A 27,251-nucleotide genomic window follows, 5' to 3' on the forward strand; every position below is an offset into this window, starting at 1 on the left:
TGCTGGCTGCTTTGTCCTCGGGGACGCTTCTGTGCATGATGGAATACACCTCTCTCCCAGCCTCCCAGCCCCTCCGTCGCCCTCCACCTAGGGAACCACAGCACATCCTATCACAGGCACAGAGTCCGGAATATTGGCTTGTACTTGCATCTCCCCTGACCCAGGATACTGCATAGGCAGCATTGAAAGAACGATTGATTCGAAACAATAGAAGATGACGATGGAAATACTCAGAGGACAGAAACAGTGGCCATTGGAATGGAAGGAAAGCCTTGGTGAATTTTTTTGACTTTATCCAAAATGTCAGAAATAACTGTTATTTATTGTGTGACATTGTGGCCATCCTCACCACAGTTCCATTTAATATTTTTGCCTTATTGCACTAGAACATGAGCTAGGAGAGAACAAGCACTGTATCTATACCCAGTCCCTAGAAGAGTGCATGGCACAGAGTGGGTGCTCAGAAAATCTTTATTGAATGAGGGGATGGTACCGGTGAAGAAATCAGTGACCCCCAAAGTTAAGTTACTTGCTGAGGGTCACATCACTACCAGGAAGCAAGGCCAGGATTTGAACCCAGGGCTACCTAACTCTATAGAATTCTTTCTTTGTGATTGCTTGGATAGGTCCCTGTTGGTGAAGAGAAGTGGAGATTAGAGACCCAAAGGTGTTTAACAGAAGCTCCAGTTTGAGGTTCAGGGAATGTGGGTTCTGGCCCATTCTTGCTAAAATCCCGGAGTGACCTCCGAAAAGGCCTTTCTCCACTCAAAGTGTCAGTTGACTAATCTGTAAAATGGAGAGATGGAAGCAATGCTCTCTAAGGGTCCAAGCTTTTCTCAGATGCAACTGGGCAGATTTATGCTTTGTCATCTCCCATGCTCACTTGGAGCTGGGTCAAGGGTTGAGGGAGGGGGTGGCTAATTCACTGCCCAAGCCTGTGAGGAAAGCAGTCAACTGCACTCTATTTCCGGGATGCACAAAAATTCAAGGATGACATAGTCGCAAGCCAAGAAACAACCTCAAATGAAAGTTGAAGAGAGGAAAGAAAGTAGAGGTATTTGAAGGCTGGACACAGCTTTTGGGGAGGAAAAAAAAAGAGCTTTGATTTCACTCCTGGGTTGGTGCAGTATATAATAATCTGAAACAGGCGCTCAGGTTAATAACTGCCCAGATCTAATCCCCTGCACATAAGAGAGCTGTTAAAAAGAAAAAATAGGCGAGTATCTTTAAAGCCTCTATTCTTATATGTGATATTTTTGTATTCCTTTGGAGGCTGCATAGCCAGGGCCTTTGCATCCAGCAAAGGCTTTCTTCCCGTCTCCGGGCTTGGGGATTATTGATTTGGAAGGCGAGGCTAATTTACATGTAAATAAATCTCAGCGCTGGGCAGCGGGGATGGGACGTCCAGATGCCGCGACTGACTTGCTGACGTCACAGCTTCATTAGCATGCGGAGGATGCGAGCACTGCAACAGCGACTTCTCCGGCACCACCAGCAGCTCCGCCAACAGTTATTATTATTTTTTGGCCGAGCTGCACATTTCCTAGTTCACTGTCTTGGGCTCTGCGACCAGCTGACTGCTTGCCCTGGGTCTGGCTCGGGATCAGTTCGTGACGCTGAGTCTGGGGTATGTGACTTCCTGCAGACGAAACTGGGGCTCTCAAGAAGGCGATCGGATCCAAAGGAAGGGTAGAAGTCACACTTCCCCACCCCGCCACCCCCCGCTTGGTGGCTCCCTAGCGGGGTCTCGACCCAGCAGTGCTCTTTTCTGTGAGTGAATGCAGAGCAGCTTGGGCTAAGCCTGGTGCTGTCTTCAGGAAGGGTCCAGATTTTGAGAAGGGATTTCAGAAGATGCTTTGGCTGCCTGCAATCCTGCTTGCGTTCTTAGAAGCCAGACTCAGGGAGAAAGTGAACTGGGGCAATTGACAAGCTCAGAGGGTCTGGCGGAAGCTTCCTCCGATACTGGGCATTTCATCTTCCCTGGAGGTAGGTAAGGAATTTGCTCTAATTCACAAATTAATCAAGAGTGTATTTTCTGGGGAGGATGAGAAAGCTAGATCTAGAGGCTTCGTGTTGGGGGAGGATGGCAGGGCTCCGTTATCTTGGCCAGGTGGCAGTTTTAGTGGCCCTCTGGCACCTTTTGCCTTTCCTATGCTTATTAGAAGGCTCCATTGCAAAGTGGCATGTCGCAGCTATAGGGAGTCCTGAAGAAATGCTTAAGTCCTGGTGCTTTAGAAGCAGCATTTTCTCTAAAAGAAGTGCAGCTGCCTTTAAAAATAATGATAATATTAAAGGAGAGAGGGCTGAAAACCACACACCTGGGGGTGGTCCTGCACAGGAGCCCTTTCGGCTCAGGATGGCAGAAACCATGAGAGGCTCTGAGGAAGGAGGACTGAGCTGAGACTTCCAGGTAAAGAAATGGCGCTGGAATTATTTAGGTTTAATTTTAGCCATTGCTTTCAGATTAGAAATGGTGACAGAGCTCCAGAATATGACTGCACAGCCTGGCTGGAACACATGACTCAATGTGTTCTCTACACTGGGTTTCTTGAAGGAGTGTTCATAGTTAGTTCTCTTTACTCTTGGTTTCCCAAAAACCGATCATAGCATTACTAATCTGCCATAGAGGTCTTGAGATGAAATGCAGATTTTTAATCCCATTATTCTTTGGTATGTGGTCTTAGAATATGCTGGGGTCTGACGGGAGTTTTGTGAACCATAAATAATCCGGGCTGGTCCAAATCACACCAGGGTAAGTGATAGGTACCAGATGCGATGCCATCCGCCGGTCCAAGCGTGGCTCTTGTGTAACTTAAGCATGTAGATTATTTTCCCAGTGAGAGAGTTCTGCTTGCAGTCGATGCATCCACGAACCACAGTCAGGGGAGGGCTCCAGTGTGCCACGAATGTATAGACGCACTGCCGTGTACCAAAGCTGCAGCTTGCAAGGCTGCAATTTGCTTTGCTTGAACCTCTCTTCCCGGAGAGTGTCTTAAACCATCTCAGTGAGACTTAAGCTAAAAGAAGCAGCCTGGCCTCCTTGCTGGAAGCTGAATTGGCTCCTCTCCTCCTGCTCCCCTGAAGGCTTACTGCCTGCTAATGGCTTTCACAGATGGGTCAGGATGAGTGTCCCCATGGGCTCCAGAGTAAGTCACAACTTTGACGGAATTACCATATTTTGGAAATTTGGATTTTAATGCCTCCTTGAGTGCTTGTAAAGGTTTTGCCTTTCCATCAAATGCTCTTTCCCCTGGGAAATTCTTTTTTTAATGTGAAAATTAAAACATGTTCGTTCTGTCGGGCATTGCAGCCTGTAAACTGTCATGAGACAGCAAGAAATAGTAAAATAGCATTGTTTGAAATGGCAGGTTTGTAAAGGTTCATCCCATAATGTAGGGGAAATAAAGAAATATAGGACGGAAGATGCATTCATGGAAGCTTAAAATGAGAAGGGAACTTAGAGGTTAGACAGTAAGAAATGATGTTTATTAAGGGCTCAAACTCTGGATTCAGAGAGAGCTGAAGACACTTAGGGCTCCCTCTCTGACAGTTTTGATTCCTGCCTGTATAATCGAAGGAGAAATAGAGCGTATAGCCAGGGTGATAGATGTAAGGATTTAATGAGATGACATGTGAAAAGCACTGGGCACAGTGCTAGCCACATAGCAAATGCTCAGTAAATGTTAGCTTTTATTATTGTTGTTGTTATTGTTGCCTTTTATCATTATTATTGTAAGCATTGTTGCTAAAAACAAAACAGTCCACTGAAAGGGCAACATGGTCACATCTGTTTATCTGCAAAGAGGTTTTGCTGCAGAAAAGGTGGCATCTCCAGTCACTGTAACATCTACATCCATTCCAACAGGAGAAACTTTCCATCCTGTTGATTGGGTTGACAGAATAAAGTGTATTATCCGGGGCTGCTATATTTTGCAGAACTAAAAGTGACCGAATGGTATAATGAAAGCCATTAGCCCTAGCTGGGGCTCAGGCCCCCTTAAAGAAGGCCTCCTGTTTTGGCAGCTGACAAGTCACAGGTAGAAAGCTGCAGGATCCAAATCGGAATCGGTGCATTTCTGGATTTCTGTTTGCATTTCTCTTCTGTTCCAACTTTGCATGCAATGGCAGTCCTTTTCTTTCTTCTTTCTTTTTGGTACAGACATTTCACATTTCCTTCTCCATCCAGGGAGGCCTTTGAATATGTGCTTCACCTGCTGGTTGGCTCTTCAGAAGTTCCAAGGCTGAATTTATGCCACCAGATGGTGGACTTTGGCTTGTGGGTCGGCTGTTAAGGGAAAACAATAGGCCTCTCCTGCCCACGTGCCCCTGACCCTGTCCTCTGCCCGTAATTTGTGTCCACTGACAACACACATCTTTGCCAGACTTGTGCCCTCCCTCCATGCCAGAGAGTGTACTTCAGTCACACCATTTGACGGCTGTTTCTCCCTTACCTCCCAACATCTTTCTTTTAAATTTAGGTGAAAGGAACTCCAATGCAGAGCTCGGAAGGACATATAAAAGGTGAATTAAAGGAGCCAGGGATGTCTGGTATAAAATACTTTCTCAGGAAACTCAGAATTGGGAGCTGATCATTCCTGGTTGCCATTGGTCTTTAGTCAAGTTGTGTTTTGCGTGGAGAATGGTATTTATACCTTCATAACAGCCCACCTCCATTGCCTCCTGGTTGCATATGTGATCTTGGGAGAGTAGCCTAACCTCTCTGAATTTTGGTTTCCTCATGTGAAAATTGGAAATAAGTTCCCCTGGACTCGTGGGGTTGCTGTGAAATGATGGCTGTAATGCCCTTGCCCAATTCCTGGTACCTATTACATGTTTCGGACTTTATTTCCTTCTGGTGCCGATGATTTCATATTTCTCATTTAATCCAACCTGCGAACAACAGGGGGTAGTGGTTTTAATACCCATTTGTCAGAGGAAACTGAAGGCCGCAGAGGGAAAATAACTTACCCTAAAATATGACGCAGCTGGTGACACCTCCTGGTACCTCGTCTAGAGCTTCTACTGCACATCACTTCCAAGGGCTCTGAGTCTGAGCAGAGCTCTTAACCACCCCACGGACTGCCCACCTTGAATTAACAGAAACCTCTTCAGAAGCCCCAAGCCGTGGTCTTCCCTGTTCTCTGTTGTTTTCCAACACACAAAAGTCAAAATGCTCTGTCCCTCAGACGGGAATCCTGGGCAGCGTTTGAGGGAGGACTTTTCTTTGTGTCTCACGGCCCACTGAAACCTGCTGTGTTCACTCTCTCCTTGATTGTTGCGCTTATAATCAGGTAACTACCGGGGACTGTGACTCACCCAAACTAAGCAGCTTGGGGGCTAGGCACTGGCCAAGTCTGCTTTCCTCGTTGCTGCTCTTGACTCCCACTTGCCATTTTGCTCTTGTCCCAACCTGTAAAGATTTTTAATGAAACACTCTTGTTTTTATACCTTGTCCATGTGTGTGTGTTTGAATAAAGCTGAGGAGAAAATGTTGGGTAAGGATCACCCTGAGCTTCCAGCATCAGAAGCCTCCACAGTCTCACTGTGGACCTGGCCAGTTGAGTCTGGAGACTTGGTTTTCTTTTTGCTTTGGCCTGTTGTTGGAGCAGTTCTTTGTTTGGAGTCTGAAACCCCCGCAGGCTTGCTTGTTCCGTTATTTCCCTGGGGACAAGGCAGAGGGAGAAGGGAACAAGGAGAGAGAGATTGGATGGAGGAGTGCGCAGGAGGGGGGGAGGGATGACAGAATGGGGAAGCAGCTGGGAGAAGAGCAGAGCAATCTCCAAACCACCATGAAAGTGCAAAGCTGAAGGTTGCCTTTGGTGAAGTCGCAGCTCAAAGACAAGAGCCTCTATTCTTCAGCTAGAAATTCCTCTCCCCATCTGTCCTTCAGAATTCATAGTGCAGCCATTTTAAAACCTAAAACCCTACTCGTGGCTAAACAGCACGTGTTTTCCACCAGAGCACTGTGGACCATTTTGCAAAGCTCATTAATTAAAAAGAGCACATTTTCAAGTACAATACGAGCCTGCTTTTCGTTGGTGGGTAGGGGTCAACTTCGAGCACACTTTTGGCTGTAAAGTCAGTAAAAATCAAGTTGGCTGTACCGAAGACTCAGATTTTAGGAGAGCTGATGTGGAAGAGATGTAACAGTGTAGAGGACACAGAATCCAGAGGCATCGCTGCTTGGAAGTGGAAGAGGCATCAAGGAAGTCAGGGCTGGCCTCATTTGAGAAAGTGTTACCAGTGCCGTGCTTGCTCAGAACAGTGGAGTGAACTGGAGGAGGAAAGAGTAATGGCGAATGCTCATATCCTCCTTCTTCCTGGTCTTAGCATTGGAGCTGCTGTATGTGAACCATCTGGGGCACTGGAGGGATCACTGGCACCATTTACCCCGTGGGATGAGGAACAGAGATGGAGCCAGGTCGATCGTTTTGATGGCCCAGCCCTCTGCCAGTCTCATGGTAGATGGCTGACTTTAGTTACCTCCGTTCCTCTTGCACTGGGAGTGCCACTGGCCTCAGGTCCTCCACCCCCCCTTGACTCCCTAAAATCAAACCTTATAAATGTTATCCATCTCCATCCAGGGTTAAAAGTAACTGAGACAGGAATTCTTAGCATTTCATTTCAACTGGGCAGGATGCCATTTTTCCAGCTCTTTTCTTGGCATCCATTCTTCAGTTGTGAGTCCTTAGAGATGCTTGTTCGTGAAAGTTCCAGGACTCAACTGAGAAACAGCTATACTTTCTGTGGTCAAAGGGTCAGATATGGTTTCAGGATAGCTGTTAGTGTGTATATAAGTGTATGTTTTGGGTGTCTGTGTATAGTGTGTGTGTTAGTGTTTGGGTGAATGTATAAAAAAAGTAATAACTATTGTAGATTGAGCACCTACTGTGTGCTAGCTGACATGGAAGACGCTTTACATACCTCACCTTATTAATTCTTGCAGGAATTATGCAGCGAGGTATTACTAGCTCTATTTAATAATGGAGAAACCAAGACTCCTAGAAGTTAAGTAACTTGCCTGAGGTCATGCAGACAGTAAAGAGTAAAGCTGGGATTCAAACCCAGGATAATCATAGTCCAAAGCCTAAATGATGTCCACCATTCTAGACCTCTTTACACTTTTACTAGAATGTCTTCTGTGAATGTTTCTTCTTTGTCTTCTGGATCTTCTCTATGGATCCCTCACTTGAAAAATACCTCTTTGTTTAGCCATTGAATTGAAATCCTCTTGCTTGCTCTTTTGCTAAAATTAGAAACATCCGAGAGAACGTGTCAAGCATAAAACAGACTATAGTGGCATCTTCAACTACAACTTTGAATGTGGCTTTTAGAAGATGGAAGGGTGAGGTTGGTTGGAAAGTCAGTGAGACACACGGAGATGAAGCATAAAGGCTGCATGCCAACGAAGGCGGCCGTTTGTTGGACTACAAGGATCATGGGAAATTCTGCTGGCCTAAACTTGAGGTCATGGGCGAACCAACTGGAGTCTAGAGAGAGGAGCTGAGCTTGTGGCTCTCGATCCCCAGTTGCGTACACATCAAGTTCTAACTAGAATGTGTGTGTTTCCCCTTTCTAAGGCTTAGTCTTTCATCCCCAAAATGAAAGTCCTGAATCAAGCGATCTACAAGTTTTCTTCTGACCCTGACCTTGATGAGTGTGAACTTTCAGAATGAATTTGGCCCTGTCAGTGAAGGCGTGTTGATTTGCACCATCAGCTGCTCTTAGGCAGAGAACTTAAAGGTCAGGTTTTATATCAGGACCTGACCTCTCTGTGCTGTGAATGTGTGTGGAATATGAGAAGCTGTAGCCCTCCAGAGAATGGCTCAGAGCTTCCTGGAAAAACATCTGACCTTTGGATGTTTCAGACTAGTGAAGAGGGAGTGCGTGCATCCCTCAGTGTGTGGTGCTGCTCATTCATTCTCAGAAGCCCTCTGGGGCTGTGTTATGGATGCATGCACCCTGCAGAGTGCCAGAGACCGGGGCTTCTCCAGTTAATCTACACCTGGGGGTGCTGCTGAAATGCAGACTCCGCATTTTTAACAAGCTGCCAAGTGAAGCCGATGCTGTTCCTTCTCAGCCACCTTTATAATAGGCATAGAGTGTGCCACGGGAAAGAAAATTTGACTAAATTCAGAAGACGCAGGTTCTAGACCCAATTATGTCATTCCTTATTTGAGTAAACCTCAAGGAAATCACTTAACCACTCTGTGACTCAGTTTCTCCTTCTGCAGAGTAATAAAAATAATAACTAATGTTTAATGACTGCTTACTATGTGCCAGGCACTGTGCTTACTATCTTATTTACTGTATCTTATTTAATCCTCACGATGACCTTATGAGGCAGGTTCTACTATTATCTGCATTCTACAGAAGCTAAGCACAGAGTGGTTAACTAACTTTCCCAAGGTCACACAGCTAGTAATTTGAATTCACACCATCTGACTGTGGAGACTTCACAACTTGTAGAGATGACAGATGTGAAAAGTCTTGGATCTTGTGTGTGTGTGTGTTACACAAACATACCATATAAATAAATGCATGCATTTATACGATATGCACGCTTATAAATATTTAGGGCACCTGAAGTTATAAGAAGTAGGCATTTTCCAGATGAGATTGTATTGTATTAAGTAAATAAAGTGAAATGCCTCGTGAAGTTTTGAAGGTCACAGGGGCTTGCTCTATTCCCTTGGGTAGTTCAACTGGGAAAAAAAGTGTTAGCTAGGAGGAAAGTTCACAGGAATGGGAGGTTGTGCTTGACTGAATTTCTGGTTATTTAGAATTAAATCCCAGTTTGTTTTCAATCTTGTTTATGCAAATTTGGACAGTGTATTCAAGCACTTTTCTGCCTTAACAGGAAGAGCAGGGTTACCCAACTGTGTGTATCTAGTGATTCTGGATATGGCAGCCATGTAAATTATTATCCTGAACAGGAATTCCCAGTGAACCTGTCCTGCAAGTGGAAGTCGTGAGAGGTTGATTGTGAGCATCATCTGAGTTTGATATCTGTCACCTCAGTGGTCTCCAGGCTGTGATCTGGCAGGATAAACAGATGTCTGCTTTCTTCCCTCACTCCTCCTTGTTATTCCCCCAGAAGCTTCTATTTGAATGGCAGAGGAAATCTTCATTGGGGAAAATTATTTTTATTTGAATGGGTACCCACGTTTGAACTCCATTCTTAGAAATATCCTGGCAATAGTCGTAGGATGGCAAATACCTGGCACTTGCATCGCCAGGCCCCAATCTCCCTTGTCCATTGCAGACCTCACTGGTGAAATACTACATTCTTTTTGTCAAGCCTCATACAGCCTCAGAATCCTTCTCAGCACAGCACTCCAGGCAGCTTGTTGTAGTTGGTTGTAGTTGGCTCAAGAGATTTAACCTACATACCATGTCTGCCACCCTTGGAAACTTTCTGGAAATTGATTCTCTTTTCAATTTAGTAAAGATATATTAAACACTTACTAATTGCTTGGGTTTGCTGAAAAGAAATTCCATTTTCCACTTATTCTACATTTTATTCTTCTTCCCAAAAGTGGATGACCTCCAGACTTATTAAAAGTTGTAGTTAGTTGAATTTTCTATTAATTAAGGTTCAGTAGACTTTTTTCTTTCTCTGGGATATCCATCCTGTTCTGATTAATATGGTGGCCATTCTTAAGATTCCTGTCACTTTTCATTACCAGTGATGTAGGGTCTTTATCCGGCCTTCCTGCTGTGATGTTCCCAGGGGAATACCTGCTTTGCAATGAACTGTTTTCCATAGACATCCTCTGGGCAACTCAGCCATTGGCTAGGTGGCCAGTGCACACACAGTGGCTGCTTTTGGCTCAGGAACTTGCACAGCCCTCAGCTAAAGCCCTCCCCAGACAGCTCGTCTATCGAGATTCAGGAGTTCATTTAAACCACTGCTAAGGCTACTACTTGCATTTGAGTTCATCATCTCAGAAGTCACCTGTGAAGACTAGAAGCTTGCCACCAATCGGAACAGTGAACCCACACCCAACCCCCTGCCGTGCTTCCTGTGCAGGTTGGGCCACTTTGAAACACCTGCCTCATTAGGAGGCGGGGGGGGGGGGGGGGGGGGGGGGGAATGCAAAGCGAGGAATTCTCGTGTTCCTCTCTCAACACCAGGAGGTTTGGTTCTTGGCAGACTGGCTTCTGAAAGGTGAAGGGATGGAAAGGAACCTAACCACCGGGCTTGATGGATCAGACAAGCATGAACCTGCCTTCCTTTCCCTCTGTCAGTTCGGCTGCCTAACCTGCTGCCTAAACACCGTCAAAACCCTTGCCATACTTAAAAATTGTTTTGAATCCTGTACCACTGAATTGCTAAGATGCAGCGTCCCACATGGTAACTATAATATCGTGCGCTATTTTGAATCTTTAAAAGAACGTTGCAGAGAGTGAGAACCAGAACACCCGCAGGATACAGGGCGCTGTCTGTGGCCCTGAGGGGAATATCAGTGAAGACCTTTCACGCTTAACTCGTTCTTCCAACCAGGTGTTTTTAACTTGGAATTCATGAGCACCAAAGGACCAGCAAATATTGATGAACTTTTTGAAATTAAATGCAGAATTTTCTATGAGGGTGTATGTCTCCATTTTTGAAGGGAGAAGATTCTGGCTTTCATTAGATTCTTAAAGGCATAAAATCACCCCAAAGGTTAAGAGCTGCTAGAATGGATGGTGGATTGTTGTAAACTCATCCAGGAAAATCTCCAAAGGTTAACATGGGACTGAAAAAAACTATCCTTCTGCCCTGTGGAAATACAGCACTTTTCTACATGGCTACTGGGGAGCTAATGCTAAATTCTGTGGAGCTGGCAGGAGAATTATCTTGGTTCTCTTCCATTTTATAGTTGGGTGAATTGAGGTCTGCAGTCTCAGATGCCAAGGCCACAGGAGTGCTTGTTTCTTCTGTGTTTCGGATACTTTTATATTATTCACTTAACAATTTTTTGAACATTTACTTTGGGTTGGGTCAGTGTTTTCAGTCTTTCTATATTCAAGGCATTCTTTCAAATATTGGACATTTTGCCACACAATAAACAGAATTAAATTACACTATAGTTATGGTACAATTCTCAGTCATTCTCAACAGTAAATGTATTCTTCTCTGCCTTAACCTTCCTCTTATGCATACTTCCCTTTAATCCAGGAAAAAGGGAGTCTGTCTTTGGTGTGGTTTTGACGATATACTACTGATCATGTAGTTGACTTACACTCTACATTTTTAGCATCGTTGTAACAATACATATTTTCAGTTGTTGCAACAAATAAAAATTTTACACATTGACCATATCTTGTTTGCATGCCTATGAAGGGCTCATAGCCTGCTGGTTGAGAACTACCAGACCAGATTCTGGGCTACGCGTTAGAGATTCAAAATTTTAAAGAACTACCTATTGATTGCTTATTGTTCTAGATACAAGATAAGCTCCTGGACCTTACGGAAGTTACATTACAATGGGAAAAGCATATAATAGATAAATCAACAAGAAGAGAGTTTCTGATAGTGACACGTGTTAAGGAAAAACATTTTTTAAGGCTAATAAAGTGGAAAGTGAATGAGAAGAGGAAGTGATCTATTTTTTATAGGGTCCTTGATGGAGGTGCCTTTGAGTGATAACATGAATAATGAAAAGCAGGCCAGCTCATAAAGAGATGAGGGAAGGATGTTCCAAGAAGAGGAACAGCCACTGCAAAGATCCTACGAGAGGGATGGCCTTGGCAAGGTCAGAGGACAAATAAAAGGTCAGTGTGGCTGAAACATGGTCGATAAGAAGGGGAGTGAGACAAAATGAAGTTGGAGAGAGAGGAAGGGCCGGATTGCATGGGATCTCGCAGGCCGGGGTTGAGGCGTGTGTACTTCATTCAAATTGCAGTGGGAAACCAGTGGAGCATTTTAAGCAGGAGGATTGAGTATTACCACCATGGTTTCAAAAACACTTGGTGGAAAATAGATTCTAGAAGGGCAGGGATGGAAGCAGGGGGTTGGAATTAGGCTGTTACTGTAGCCCAGGCAGGGGGTAAAGGTGAATTGAACTAGGAGAATAAAGGTAGACATGATGGGAAGAGGTAAGGAATAAATACCTAAGACCCATCCTGTACACCAAGGGGGTCCACGGTTGGGACTGTTCATTGTATCAATTATGCCAAAGTGCGTGGGCAGTGCTACATCCAGCAGGCTTGGGGGTGGGGGTGCATCCGGGGGGGCATACATCCTCCAACCATCACCTTGTCAAATCTGAATGTAACAAATTTTTAGATAATTTCAAAACCTTACTCCTGTAGACCATGTGAATTCAATTCATCAAGGGCTTCTTTCCAATAAAACATGAAACCAGGAAATGTTATTTTCTTTCTCCGTACTTCCATCCATCCTCTCACTGCTGCAGAGTGAGGAAACTAGTTGTGGCTCAGAACAAAACCACAAAAACCGTTCCCTAGATCCAGTTTGAAGACGGGAAGTCAGCATCTTGCATTTTTTGCCTATCCCCTCTGTGGGAAACCCTGAGAAATCTGTTTTGTTTTGTTTTTTTCCTTGGACTTGACTGAAGCCAGGTCTCTCCTGAAAATAACGTCTTTCCCTGTTGTGTCTAACTCAATCTGAATTGAGGCGCTATACTTCCAGCATCGGCATTTGGTAAACACCCAATTTTTTGATGCTCTTGTTTCCCCAAGTCCGCTGGGGTCATCTTGAGCCTTTGGCCTCATTCACTGAGGAACCTGGGTTTCTGGGAAGATTTTGCCTCGAGCCCTTCAGCACTGATGTCAAAGGGCCCCTGTCAAGTTTTGAAGGGTGTGACCATTGCCAGAATCCCCACCAGCCAAGCCCCTGAGGGATTCTGTTGCCAGCTGGCCCACATCCACACCAGAAATGGCTGGATTTCAGTGGTTCTCTGTGTATGGAGCTGGCTGAGTTTCCCTGGATGAAAGGCGGCCTAATATAAACTGAAAATGTTATTAATAAGCAGCCACTTAAGAATTTCCTATGACTTGCCAGTGATTTGGGGGCCTCTCTGTGAACAGGGAGAAAAGCACAACTTGTTTTACATGGATTAGGGGACCGGTGCAGTCAGTCTGGAGGGGCCTCAAAAAGGCGTTCAGGTGTTTGGTGAAGGGCTCCAGAGACCAGCAGATCTAGGTTTGCATTCCCATTTTCATCGTCTCCTGGCTGTGGGAGCTTCAGTATGTTCCGGAAACTCTTGGAGCCTTGGTTTTCCAATCTGTAAAATGAGGATAATAATAAAAATTGCCATTTCGTACTGTGCTTTGAGGATTAAAAAAGGAACACGTGAGGTGCTCAAAAGGTACAAACTTCCAGTTATAAAGTAAATCATGGGGATGTATTACGGCATGATGACCATATTTGATAATACTATATCATATATTTGAGAGTTGCTAATAGAGTAGATCCTAAAAGTTCTCATCGCAAGAAAAATAATTGTAACTCGATGAAGTGATGGATGTTAACTAGACTTAGTGTGGTGATCATTTCACAGTTTATACAAATATCGAACCATTGTGTTGTACACCTGAAACTAATATAATGTTATATGTCAATTATTTCTCAAGAAAGAAGGGGGGGGTACATGGAAAGTGCTTAGCACAAAGCCCAGCATACACTCAGAAAATGTTTTCTTGAGAAGATGGGGAAATTATACCCCAGAAATTAAAACAAACTGACTTGACTACCCCTGGCTCAGAGAGGAAAAGTGGATTTGGACTTCCAGACACTGTGGTTAGTAATTGCAACCACAGCATTGGGTTTCTCTGAGCTTCACTTTCTTCATCTATAGAATGGCAGCAGTAGCTCCTGCTCTTCTGAGTAACCTTATAGAGATTTTTGGCAATTCGAAGTGTTACCTGAACTGAAAGTACATGGTAAGCTCTAAAGTGCTTGATTAGTCCCGGGGGCCATTAATCTAAGATCTAGCCCGTCTGCCTTATTGTATCTTGGTAAGAAAAGAAGGTCATTTGTGTGACCTTGAAATATTAAAAGCATGGTAAAGGATAAGTAATCCTTTGGTAAGGATAGTGATCAAATTACCTTGCTCAGTCCAGCACACCTTTAAGTATACACTAGGTGTTTAATAAAGACTTACAGAAATGACTTGTTCACCACCAATCTGTTTTCCCTTGATCTGTTTCCATCCTAAGTGGAATACATTAGTAGGGTCTAGATTGACTTCTAGAGGGCGGGGGCAGGAACCATGACTACTTTTATGTGTTTGTTTGTTTTACCTTCTGTCCATGCACATAGCACAGGGCCTGGCATCCTGGCACCGAGTCAGGTTTCACTACACTAAGCATGTGGTAATATTAAGTTATTTCGTCCTAACAACAACGCAGTGAAGCGGCAGAGTTAGCATTCAGACTCAGGTCACCGTGCCTCCAGAATCTAAGATCTTCCTCCACTCTACTATATACCTCTTTTAAGTACTAAGGGAACATTTAATGCCTCAGATCTTGTCTACATGAGTTTAGCCAACTTCTTCCACAAAAGAGGTAGAGACTAAATAAGTACTTCAGCAGGTGGCATGGGAGAGAAAGGCAAACGGAGGTATTCTGTGGAATCTTTCAATCCCTGCCTTGAAGGTGAAGAGTGTTAGAATTCAGTGTGCACTTGTTTCCTCAGAAACTATTCCCCTGAAGGACTCATCTGGAAAGGAAGCGCTCTTTGAACTTGCTTTGCTAAATGTCCCATGAAGCAAAAACCTACATGCCGTAAAATCATGGTTAGCACGTGGACAAATGAAGTGGAGTAATCTATCCAGAAGGAGTAACTGTTCTGTCTACCTTGGTTTATTCTCAGTGGGTCTGACAGGGAGCTAAGGAAATTAGAACTTCTCTAGAGACCCACAACCTTTGGGAGGGATGCTGTGATGCAGCTAGTAGTGTTGCCATGGAGACACTGGCAGTGGCCAAGCTCTTCTCCTTTGAGGGCTCACTGTGTCGACTCGTCACGATGCTAAATTAACTAGCTGTGCGTTTGGTAAGCAGATTCCTCACCAGCCCATGCACGTGTTTACAGTAAAGTCAAAACTCCTTTACCTGGATTGCATGTGTAGTTCTCCAGCTGCCATCTTGTTACCATCTTAGACTCCTCTCAATATCTTGATGATACTTGGTCTCTCCCACCTCCATGCCTTTATTCACCTGTCAGGAATACTCCTTCCTTCTCTTTTTGTCTAGCACCCTCCAGATCCAGCTTCCTCAAGGAAGCCCTCCGTTAACCAGGAACTCTCTGTAGCACAGTGCCTGGCACGTAGTAGGTTTCTATTAATAATTGACCTAACAACAAAGTCGTAGAACTGTTCACTGTCTTGTTGGTTTGTTTTAAAACTTTTTATTTTGAAAAATTGTAATGATATGTAGAAATTACAAGAATAGTATATTGAACTTCCGTACTCTTCTAGATTTCTCTATTGTTAACATTTTGCCACATTTGTGCTGCTTGTTCTCTCTCTATATACACATGCACACATATTATTTTTGCTCAACCATTTGAAAATAAATTGCAGACATCATCCTTTACTTCATTATAGTTCAGTATCTGTTTCCTCAGAACAAGGACATTCTCTTAAATATCTCCCAAGTACTCTGTACTTTGAAATTATGGTCTAGCTCTTTCTGGCCGTATCTTTGTGTCCCAGTCAGACAGGGACTCCTTACTGTTTTGTTTCGTTTTAATCTCTCATAATTCCTACCAGAATGTATGGTATACAGTAGATGTTTAGTGAATTGTTGTTAATGAAGGAAGCTGCCTGCAGCAAACACTTTTGGCCTTCCCTTCTTCCCCCTTGGCACTCACCATTCCCGTTTACTCTGACCTGTGGTTCCTGCTGCCCTAGGAATTGTTTGCTCGAGACTGCCTGTCTTGGATGTGGGGTAGGCCAAAGGGCCCTAGGAAGGGTCCTCACCCAGCGACTGTTGGGAATTGGGGGGTAAGCACTCCCACCTCCTGGCTCTCCAGTAAAACATCTCTGAGGGCTGTTCTATACCATCTTCCATAGCTCCTCAACTAAAATGAGTCCCCAGATGCCCAAAGCTGCATCTTGCTCCTTGCCTCACCTTATGTTGGCATCCTTGCCTTCTGTGGTTCCTTCCTCCAATTCTCCATCAGGACTTTTTAGGATCACCACTGTCCAAACTTCTTTATGCTCAGATACCTTCCTAGGATCTGATTCTGGGGAAACCCAATCTAAGACATTGTCCCTGGATTGCTGACACATCATCGTACTTGTAAATCAAAGTATGGTAAGAGATGTTCAAAATATAAGTCATCCAGGAGGCTTATTTTTAAAAGGGAATGTGTTTCCGCTGCTCAGAAATTACAAGAGAAATTAATCTGAAGTACAGCCCTGCATATATTTCTTCATTGAAATGTGAATTGACATATTTAGAGAGGAGATGACTGCCCCTGAAAATTATCCTGTACCAACTTTGGCGGGGCTTGGGAGGGAGAAGCTCCTCTCGGTGCAGATGGCCAGAGCCGCCGGAGCCCAGGCGGAGGGCGGGCAGTTGGACTGGGCCGGGCAGTGTGGTTTGGCTCTCAGCACACACCAGCCTCATACCCAGCTGGCCCTGTCACGGTCTCCACCCTTTAGCTTCTGTATTTATTAGGAAACCATTTTTCCTTTCTCACAGAGATAGAAATCTTGCTTCCAGACATGGCAAGTGTCAAGGTTCCTGCGTGGGTCCCTCATTCAGACTGAGTGTTTGCCAAAAAAGGGGGAAAACAATGTATTGTGGCTGGGGGGAAGGAGTTATGGAGCCAGTGAGGCTGCAAATAACAGGATACGCCGACATCTGGGTATCAAGACAGATGGATACAGGAATTCCAAGAAGAAGGGAATTAGGGAGAACTGAGGAGCTTTCCTACGCCTACTAAGATGGCACCATCCCCTGAATTTCACATCTCTGCTTGGGCTTTGGGACAGGCAGTGGCTCAGCCAGTTTGGTCACTGTCATCAATGCAGACAGTGATGGGGGAGGGGAGGTCACACACCACCTCCTGAGATGACTCATGCCACACTCTTCCCCACCTCAGAGCCTTTGTGCTTGCTTTCCCTCTGCCTGGAAAACTCTCGGTGGTTGTTCTCAGAGCTGCCTCATATTGGGTCTTGTAGTCACAACTCAAATGTCACTTCAGTGGGGAGGCCTGTCCCGATCCATCCTCAGTCCCTCTCTCTCTCATCTCCCTGTTTGTTTCCATCATGACAGTTATCACAATCTATAAATGGTGAGTTTATCTGTTTGTTTACCTGACCATTGTCTGTCTTCCTCACTTGACTTTAAGCTCCATGAGATTAGAGATATTGTCTATCCTAACCACTGCCATATGCCCAGCATCTTAGTGCAGTGCCTAGCACACAGTTGGTGTTCAATCACTGTTGTCTGCTTGGATGGTTGATTGGTAGGATGGATGGATGGATGGATGGATGGATGGATAGATGGATGGATGGATGTGGGTGGATAGATGGATATGGATGAATGGATGGATAGATATGGGTGGATGGATAGTTAGACAGATAGAGGGAAGGATGGAAAGATACATGGCAGAAAAGAAGGAAGGAAGATTTGGCCACTCTGCAAGGTGGTAGAAAGAGCACTGGTCTCGAAGTCAGACAACTTAAGTTCTAATCTGTGTAACTTCGGTCAAGTCACTTATGAGTTCATAGCCTCAATTTTTATATCTGTGAAATGGATAAAAATGCCAACTTGACAGGACTGCTGAGAATGAATACATGAGATAAACTATGTAAAAATAATATGAATATTATAAATCCTCCATAAATGTAAGAAATTATATTAATAGTAGAAATGTAGCACAGTGGTCACGCTTACCTGCCATCCTCCAGTAGGAAAGTGCATGTTGGACTGGAGAGGCAGGGGTCAGGGCCCTGGAGGTCAGACCTGTCGTCTAGAGTCCTTGATCCTTTGGGGGCAGACTTTCACCTCTTGGAACATCCTCATTTCATTTCCAGCCAGCCTCCACAAATGTATTTCTTGCCTTCCTTCCTTTCTGATATTCTGATCCTCCACCTGTATTTTGTGAGGGATGTAGAGGGTGGGAACTGAAGCCCTGTGCGTGGGTCATAAGCTCATGTGACCTGTGCAATTTTGGAGGGGAACGGCTTCTGTTCTTTGTGGTAGCTCAGTTTTGACAACTCTGACATATTCACGATGGCATTTTCTCAGCAATATCTCAGGACAGGCAGACCTCACTTCCAGTTCTTACTGCCTCACTTAAGCACAGCAGGATAATGCGTTTTTTGTTAACAACACCCGCTGTATCTTTATTCACTTACTTCTGGGCAGCCTGCAGCCTGGTAAAAACTCTTTGCCCAGAATGCTTATTTACCTCCTAAACCCTGGGAAAGGTAGTCCCAACGGGCAGTAAACGCAGGATAATTTTTGGTTTATTTTCGGCTGGTACTCTGCATGCGTGTGAAAAGTTGGTGCTCTCGTTGAAAATGTGGCAGTAGAGCAGACTGAGCAAGTGGTCTTCTGCCCAGCTCCCCCTGAGTCCATCCTGCCCGGTGGATCCTGTAGGTGGATTGAAGTGAGGTAAGTTATCGCAGCATTGAGAGTGTATGACTGATGTACAGAGACGCATTTCAGAGCCAAGAGTTAGTGGTTTTAAATTATCCATGCCCCATCTCTCCCTACTTGCACAGAAAATTGAAAGTTGATAGCTGTTGAAATCTGGTTTTCAGATGTTTTTTATCTGAGGGGCCTAACTTTAACTCTGTGATATCCATAAATATATATGCAGTTCCCACGTTGCCGGCATCTTCTATGCTACATAATAAATTCTCTGATCCTGCTACAGGGAACCAGATCAGAACAAACCCACTTATCTGGATTGAATAATGCACGTCTATTTGCTGAGAGTGTTGTGTGTATGTGTGTGGGTGGCTCTGGCTCATGTCTTGTCATTCCAGGCCAGAGTGTTGTCTCCTGGTACTCATTGATGGGGAACACATAGGATGAAATCAGGTCTCCAGTTTCTTAACACAAGGGAAAAGAGGACCAGCAGCTGTTTCTGTTTAACAGTGATTATCTCTGGGATCGTGAGTGTTTTGAAATATTTTTCTTCTTGCTTATCTGTAATTCCTGATTCTTTTCTATATGAATTGTATTGTGCTTTTTTTTTCTTTTTAAGAATAAGGAAGCAGTAACTTGAAATTATAATAGGAGAAAAAGGCTTCCTCTTATTCTCTTAAGAATAAAAGGGTTATTCTTTTGCCTTTAGTGAGCTGGAGTCATGGGAGAATTTAAATACCTAGGATATATCTGCTATTTAGCAAAAAGCTATGGAGGCCTTTGGGTTATTTCAGTCCTTTGTCTTTAAGAAAGTGCATTTTCCCACATCTGATTTCGGCTGCCTGAGGCGTTTCCATGTTGAGTCCAGCGTTGTGCATTCCTCATCAATCACTTGGTTTGTGTTGGGGCTGAGCCACTCTTTAAGCAGTCTGCCCCTTGACCCGGTGCATAAAAGTGGCCTGAACCTGATCTGGCCATGGACTTGGGACAGAGAAGCCCATACCACAGGGGGGGTGGAAGGCAGGAGGACAGATGGCAGGGCTGGCAATGAAAGACACTCTTCTGGTGGCTGGTGTAGTCCTGCCTCTCACCAGCACCTTTTCACACACAGGCCCCAGTGGGTACCCAGCTGAGTGACAGGTGGGCTCAGTGATGTAAGAGTTTAAGACGTGGCAGTTGAGATGGGTTGGCATAGAGCCCCTGGAACAGTTTTAAAAATGTGTGTTGGGGGGCTAGCCCTATGCCCAAGTGGTTAAAGGTCCTCGTGCTCCGCTTCAGCGGCCCGAGTTTGCAGGTTCAGATCCCGGGTGTGGACCTACTCCACTCATCAGCCATGCTGTGGAGGCATCCCACATACAAAATAGAGGAAGATTGGCACAGATATTAGCTCAGGGCTAATCTTACTCAAGCAAAAACAAAGAGGAAGATTGGCAACGGATGTTAGCTCAGTGCTAATCTTCCAAAAAAAAAAAGTATGTTGCCCAACCGTTGGGCATTGGGTGGGTTGGTAGGACCCACACCAGTTTTCAGACCATATTCTGAGTCGGGTGCTCCCTTCTAAGTAGGAGGCTAGCTACAGAAGAGGGTCGTCCAAGTGCACATCAGAATCACCTGGGATACTGGTAGAAATGCACTTCCTGCACCCTGTCTCACACCTATCAAATCAGAGTCACTAAGGTCCGTCACTACTCCCCACACGTCTCCATGTAATGTGTTGGCAACCAGATATGCGATTTCCCATGATGAGAATCATTATTTATTTGCAGGGTTTCATGGTTAGGAATTGTCTTTTAAAAACTGCCTACAGTCTGATTTTTTTTTTCATCTTTCCATCATCTATCGGAATATTGGACACCTGCTTCTTATTTTGATAAGTACTGGAAATAACCTTACAGAATCCAGAGAAGTATGCTGGTTTCCAAGCTCATGTCTTTGGAACCCTTGGGACCTTAGGACCATGAAAATCCTGGAGTTTGGGAAGAAGGTTGAACTTGAGAGAAGTTGGATTCAGGGCCTCCTTCTCTGCCATCCACTTGGGCAGCTCTGTTTTATATATTGTTTCCACATATGAGTTCTTTTCAAAAAATATTTTTCTTTCATTTAAAAGGAAGAGAGTGAGAAAGAAGTTTGTTAAAAAGGGCTTCATGATGTTTCCAACCCCATCCAAATCTAGAATTCTGCAGTTTATGACTTGAGCTTGTCAGAATCACATTATAAAGGAAGATCCCTTTTTTGCCTTCATCCTGTCACTTCTCACACAAAATAAGGCATGGTGGTTCAGAGGTCTGTGTTGTAAATAACCTGTCAACATCTCAAGGATGAGAACACCCCACCACACAGCTAATCTATGTATAATGAATCCTTCCACATCATGGTAGGTAAGTTAATTGATATAAATTGTTAATCATTCTCCAAACGGTGTGGTCACTGGCACAGATGACCAGAGTACTTTGAGACAATTAAAAAGAGAGCCCCTGCCTGCCGGCGTGTGCATTCCATGGAAGAGCAGATTGTGGCTTCTGACTGTGGAAGTGAATGAATTAATAGCTGCATCTTTTGGGTGGGGGTTACAGGGGCTGTTGCTGGGTGCAGGGAGGGAAGGAAGGGGAATGCAGGATCTCTGCTCTCTGAATCATGCCTCATTCCTTGGAAACTTGTCATTCACAAACCCAATTATGTGCAGGTAGAATGTCAGCTCTGACAGAATGAAACCAATGCACACTTTATATGGTTGCACTTTTTTTTTTTTAAATGAAATCTTGCTTTACTAGCAGGTTCTATTTTCATAAATGTCTTTTTTTTATTTTAAGCCAAATCATATATTTCCCCACGCACTCCTGAAAATCTTTAATCAGTGTGTCGAAAGAGCGAGCTTGGGTGTTGCTGTGTGCCTTTTGCTAAGAGGGGGAGAGAGACATGAGGATCAAGAGAAATCCTCTTGGCTTTACCTCTGACCCTCTGCTCCTTTCTGAGCATCTGGGCCTTGGGGTCCCCATTTGTAAACAGAGGTTATTAAATTAGTCTCTCCAAAGGCTGTCACAGAATCCCTCAAAGGTTGAAAATTCTTTGCAAATAAAAATGCCTTGCCATGGGAGTGCCTGTTAGTATAAATGAGGAGTGGAAAGCAGGCAACTAGAGGGGAAAATAGGTAAGGTGCTCATGGTTTCCATTTACCATTTTTCTTTTCTTTCCTATTTTTCCCTCTCTTTGGTTTTGAGTTTTCTGAGTGTGTTTGTTGTTCAGGAGTAAGGGTATTCTGTGGTTGGAGTCAGGTATGCCTTCCATAGGAAATTGTTTGGGTTCAGGGGTCAGAGAGATCCTAGTTTGAATCTCTGTTCTCTCTGTTTACGGTTTACTTTGAACATGTTGCTTAACCTCTCTGAGCCTTTGTTTTCTCCTCTGGAAAGTGGAGATGATATTTCCTCTCTTGGAGGACCAGTGTGCCAACCTGGGCTCATGTATGTACAGTCTCAGAAAGTCAAATTCCATGCTCTCTGCTCGTGTATGCCCCCACCCCAATCCTGCTTCATCTTTCTTGTTTTCCTTTAATGGACCTTTAATGTACTAAATGATTGAATGTTTCATTGTGTTTGTCAATTTTTGTATGTTTCTCCCCCCTGACAATTTAGGTTCCATGAGGGTGGGGGTCTTTGTTTTGCTTAGGTATTCCGAGTGCCTAGAACAGTGCCTGGCACATGACAGATGCCTGATGGTCATTTGTTGAATGACTAATAGGCCATTAGCCATCCCCGCTTTCTCTCTTCTGTTTTTGCTTCTACTCAGTGAGACTCATTTTGGATCTGGTCTGTAATTCTGTTTTGCTTTCTTCTTGTCTTTTTCTTTCTTCTGGAGCTCCAGTTCGTTAGATTATGTCCATCCAGCATTAAATATTCTGCTCTTCTTCTTTGCTGAATAAATGAGTATCGTTGAAGAATATTCTGGAGACTGAATTTGGTAAAAATTCCTCTGTATTTTATGTGAAAAGTATGACTTTCTTGTAAAAGCCGTTAGCCACCGAAGAGCTTCCTAAACTTGCGTAAACACACTGAAATTTTCTTCCTTAAGTCATAAACTGGAATAAAAAATTCCGGAGGGAAAAAAACCTAACCGCTTCCCAACACCCCTGACTTCTTTACAGTAGCTGATTAATTAAAGAGTTACTGTTAAAATGAGGTCGGACTATTTTTAAAAGCAACAGCCAGAGTTTGGATGAAACTTCTTTGAGTTTGGAGAAGCAGACCAGACCCAAGTGTGCATTCTGTCTGTGTATATTTTCAATCTGATGAAAAGCAGGATGTGGGAGAATCTGACAAGCCTAACTTGGCTGGACTAAACTGATTTTGTTTCTTCAAGTGCATTTTGGTGTCAAAATTCAGGCACAAGACATTAACAGGAAAGGGACAAAAACCAACTGATCATCTCAATAGGTGCAAAAAAAAAAGCATTTGACAAAGTGCAATACCCTTTTGTGATAAAAACACTCACCCACTAGCACAGAAGGAAAGTTCTTCACCTTTGTAAAGGGCATCTACAAAAACCCACAGCTGAGTGATACTTGATGGTGAAAGATTAGCTGCTTTTCCTTAAGATCAAGAACAAGACGAGGATGTCCACACTTGTCATTTCTATTCATCTTTGTACTGGAGGTCCTAGCCAGGGCAATAAAGGCAAGGCAAAGAAATAAAAGACATCATGTTGATAAGAAAGGAGTAAAACCATTCCTCTTCACAGATGACATGATCTTATGTACAGGACGTCCTCAGAAATACACACATACTATTAGAACTAATAAACAAGTTCAGCAAGTTTGTAAGATACAAAATCAATGCAGAAAAATCATTTGTGTTTTTATACACTACCAACCTGAAAATGAAATTAAGCAAATAATCCCACTTACAATACTGTCGAAAAGAATAAAATACTTAGGAATAAACTTAACAAAAGATGTGCAAAACCTTTACCTGAAAACCGCAAACTATCATTGAAAGAAATGAAAGTAGACTGAAATGGCATCTTTTGTTCATGGATCGGAACGCTTAATATTGTTAAGATAACAGTACTTTCCAAATTGCTCTGCAGATGCAGTGCAATCCCTATCAAAATCCCAGCTGGATTTTTTTTGCAGAAATTGGCAAAGTAACCCTAAAGTTCATATTTTATGATGGAAATGTCAAGGACTCAGAAGAGCCAAAACGACTTTTTAAAAGAAGAACAAAGTTGGAGGACTCACACTTCACAATCTCAAAACTTACTAAATGACCACAGTAATAAAGACGGTGTGGGACTCGCATGAAGATAGACATACAGACCAATGGAATAGGATTGAGAGTCCAGAATAAACCCTAACCTTTATGATCAATTGGTTTTTGACAAGGGTGCCAAGACAATTCAATAGGGAAAGAATAGACTTTCCAACAAGTGGTGCTGAGACAGGTGGCCACAGGAGAATGAAGTTGGACTCCTACCTTACACCATATCCAAAAAATAACTCAAAATGGATCAGAGACCCAAATAGAAGAGCTAAAACCGTAAAACTGTTAGATGAAAATTCAAGAGTAAATCTTTATGATCTTGGGTCAGGCTCAGGCAATGGTTTCTTAGATATGATACCAAAAGCAGACACAACAAAAGAAAGAAAATAAATGGGACTTCATGAAAATCAGAAACTTCTGTGTTTCAAAGGATATCATCAAGAAGGTGAAGACAGGGGCTGGCCCAGTGGCATGGTGGGTAAGTTCGTGCTCTCTGCCTCAGTGGCCCGGAGTTCACCAGTTTGGATCCTGGGCACAGATCTACACCCCTCTCATCAAGCCATGTTGTGGCAGCATCCTACTACCAAATAGAGGAAGATTGGCACAGATGTTAGCTCAGGGCCAATCTTCCTCACCAAAAAAGAAAAGAGAAAGAAAGAAAGTGAAGACAACCCACAGAATGGGAGATTTTTACAAGTCATGTATCTGATAAGGACTTGTATTCGGAAAATATATAAGGAATGCTTTCAATTCAACAATAAAAAGACAAATAATTTAAAAATGGACTAAAGATTTGAATATACATTTCTCCAAAGAAGATATATAATCACATAAAAAGATGCTGAACATTATTAGCCATTGAGAAAGTGCAAATCAAAACCACAATAAGATACCACTTCACACCCACTAGAATGGTAACAGTCAAAAAGAAAGACAATAACAAGTGTTACTTGGCAAGGATGTGGAGAAAATGAAACACTTGTTCATTGATGATGAGAATGTAAAATGGTGCAGATATTTTGGAAAACAGTTTGACAGTTCCTCAAAATGTTAAATATAAAGTTACCATACAACCCGGAAAATTCCATTCCTAGGTATATACCCAAGAGAATTAAAAACATATGTCCATATAAATAACTTTACATAAATATTCAGAGCAGCATTATTCACAAAAGCTAAAAAGTGAAAACAATCCACGTGTCCACCAACTGATGAATGGATAAACAAAATGAAGTGTGTCTGTACTGTGGAATATTATAATGCAATCAAAGGAACTGAAGGATTGACAGATGCCGTAGCCTGGGTTTACGTTGAAAACATCATGCTATGTGACAGAAGCCAGTTTCAAACGACTACCTATAGTGTAATTCCATTTATATGAAATTTCCAAAATAGGCAAAACCATAGAGACAGAAAATAGATTGGTGGTTGTCAGGACCTGCAGGGAGGGGAAGGTGGGAAGTTACTGCTAATGCACATGGGGTTTCTTCTGGGAGGGATGAAAATGTTCTAAAATTAAATAGTGGTAATGGTTTTACAACTCTGCGAATACACCGAAACCCAGTGAATTGTACACTTTAAAATGGTGAATTTTAAGTATGTGAATTATGTCTTAACAAAGCTGTTATCAAAAAATTCAGGCACATACAGGGATTAGGATCCTGGACTGTTGCATGGCCTTTGTAAGGTACTACGAAAGTAGTCATAAAGATCAGAGCACGTGTAGAACAGCTTATTTTCTTAAAATTTTCCTTCTCTTTTTATTTTCCTGGTGGAAGCTAGAAATGGTTTTGTGTTGCTGACATCAACGATTTTATTGCTTCATCATTTTTGTAGCCATGGAAAAAGGAACAGATGGTAAACTTAAAAGAGAAATGTTCAATTTTGGGAAGAGATTTTTAGCTTTTGCTGCTAGCTTTTGAAATAATTCACATGCATGATCCTCTTATATATATAAAAAAAAACTACCAACATAGGGAAATTTGGGGCTTCTAATTAGAATTTCAAACTCCCAAGATCTTTAGTGGAGGTGAAAATGTCTTTCCCGGGAGATCTTAGAGCCAGATTTCTTTAGTGGGAAAAAAACGTTTTTGCTCTTCTTATTGAAGAAAATCTCACCCGCAGTTCTTCTTAAAACCGCTTCTGTTTTCCAAGGTCTAGGAACCTTTTATAAAAATGGTACATTGTCAGTATTTGTTAAATCCACTGGTAATATTTCTGGTCAGCATATGTATTGTGTCTATTTAATTACTGTTACAGTCCAGAAAATTGTGGTCGTGGTCCATATCCAGTGTTGTACCTAGTAAAATAAAAGGTATTTTGACATTTCTGTTGGTATATTGATTTAGAAGAAAAGCCTGGGACCCATGTTTAAACGTCCTTAGCTTACCTGGGAGCCTCTGACCTTTCTGGACGTTTCCACATGTGCGGTGCCACACCTCTACAAAGACAGGCGTGCTGTGGAACGCTCCTTTAGAAGCTTTTGCCAAAAGCCAGTTGCCAAGGAATGTGTTTATGGTTTGTGATGCAAAGGCTGGTGACGGGCAGGCCAAGTGAAAAAATGGTTTCTTTTGCCTTCCTTCTCACCTCCCCCCTTTGCTGCTTGCAGGAAGATCTGCCTGCACTGCAAGTGCCCTCAGGAGGAGCACATGGTGACGGTGATGCCCCTGGAGATGGAGAAGACCGTCAGCAAACTCATGTTTGACTTCCAGAGGAACTCGACCTCGGACGACGACTCGGGCTGCGCCTTGGAGGAGTACGCCTGGGTCCCGCCGGGGCTGAAGCCTGAACAGGTACCGTTCTTGACATGAGGGCGATTGTGGTTTTGGCTTTTACCTTTGTGTGTTGCTCATCCTTCCTCATTCCAGTTCAGAAGAAGAGTTGACTGCGCTGATTCAGAGAAGTGGTTGGGGCTTCTTGGGTTGAAGATGTCAAGGGCCCCACTGGGAAATGAGGAAGAGAAAGGAGACTGAGCCTTGCCTTGTGGGCCACTGCTAATTCATTCTGTATTGCCATCATTAACTGTCAACAGAAGATTGTCTAGAAACATCTCAGAAATGTTGGCTTTGAAACATCAGATAGGGAAACTTCATTTTTAGCGTGGAGGGGGGAGTTTTCTACATTGGCCGTGAATCTTCATGTTAAGATTCTTTGTGAAGGAGAGTGAGGAAATAAGGATTTGCCTTATTCTTCCCGTGATATATGCTGTGTTTAAATATTAAGTTTGGCCTTGCTTTACAAAGAAAGACATTGGCATTTCCTGAAATATTTCGGCACTACCCAGAGGCTGTAAATATTAATGGCTCGATTGGATGAACTTGGTTTCTTTCTGTTTCACTGCATTTTTCTCAGTGATATACAGCAACTGCTTTGCCTTTGTTGGTACATGGAATTTTCTCTTCCACCAGCCTCGTGTTGGTTTAGGAGCCCCTTCTGTAA

General features: G+C 43.4%; 1 protein-coding gene across 9 annotated transcripts in view; it reads left to right on the forward strand.

Annotated features, from left to right (window-relative positions):
* PRICKLE2 (prickle planar cell polarity protein 2) overlaps positions 1 to 27,251 on the forward strand; it is a 314,377-nt gene that overhangs the window by 198,364 nt on the left and 88,762 nt on the right. For 6 of the 9 annotated variants that reach the window (XM_070574773.1, XM_008532506.2, XM_070574777.1 and 3 more), the window contains one exon: positions 26,422 to 26,605. In XM_070574773.1, coding sequence (XP_070430874.1) covers positions 26,422 to 26,605 — 184 coding nt within the window. Of the gene's footprint in view, positions 1 to 978; positions 1,991 to 26,421; positions 26,606 to 27,251 lie in introns of those variants that run through there. The other 3 variants (XM_070574775.1, XM_008532496.2, XM_070574776.1) reach the window with 3 other exon arrangements.

This window comes from Equus przewalskii, chromosome 15 (assembly GCF_037783145.1).
Source record: "Equus przewalskii isolate Varuska chromosome 15, EquPr2, whole genome shotgun sequence".
Lineage (NCBI taxonomy): Eukaryota > Metazoa > Chordata > Mammalia > Perissodactyla > Equidae > Equus > Equus przewalskii.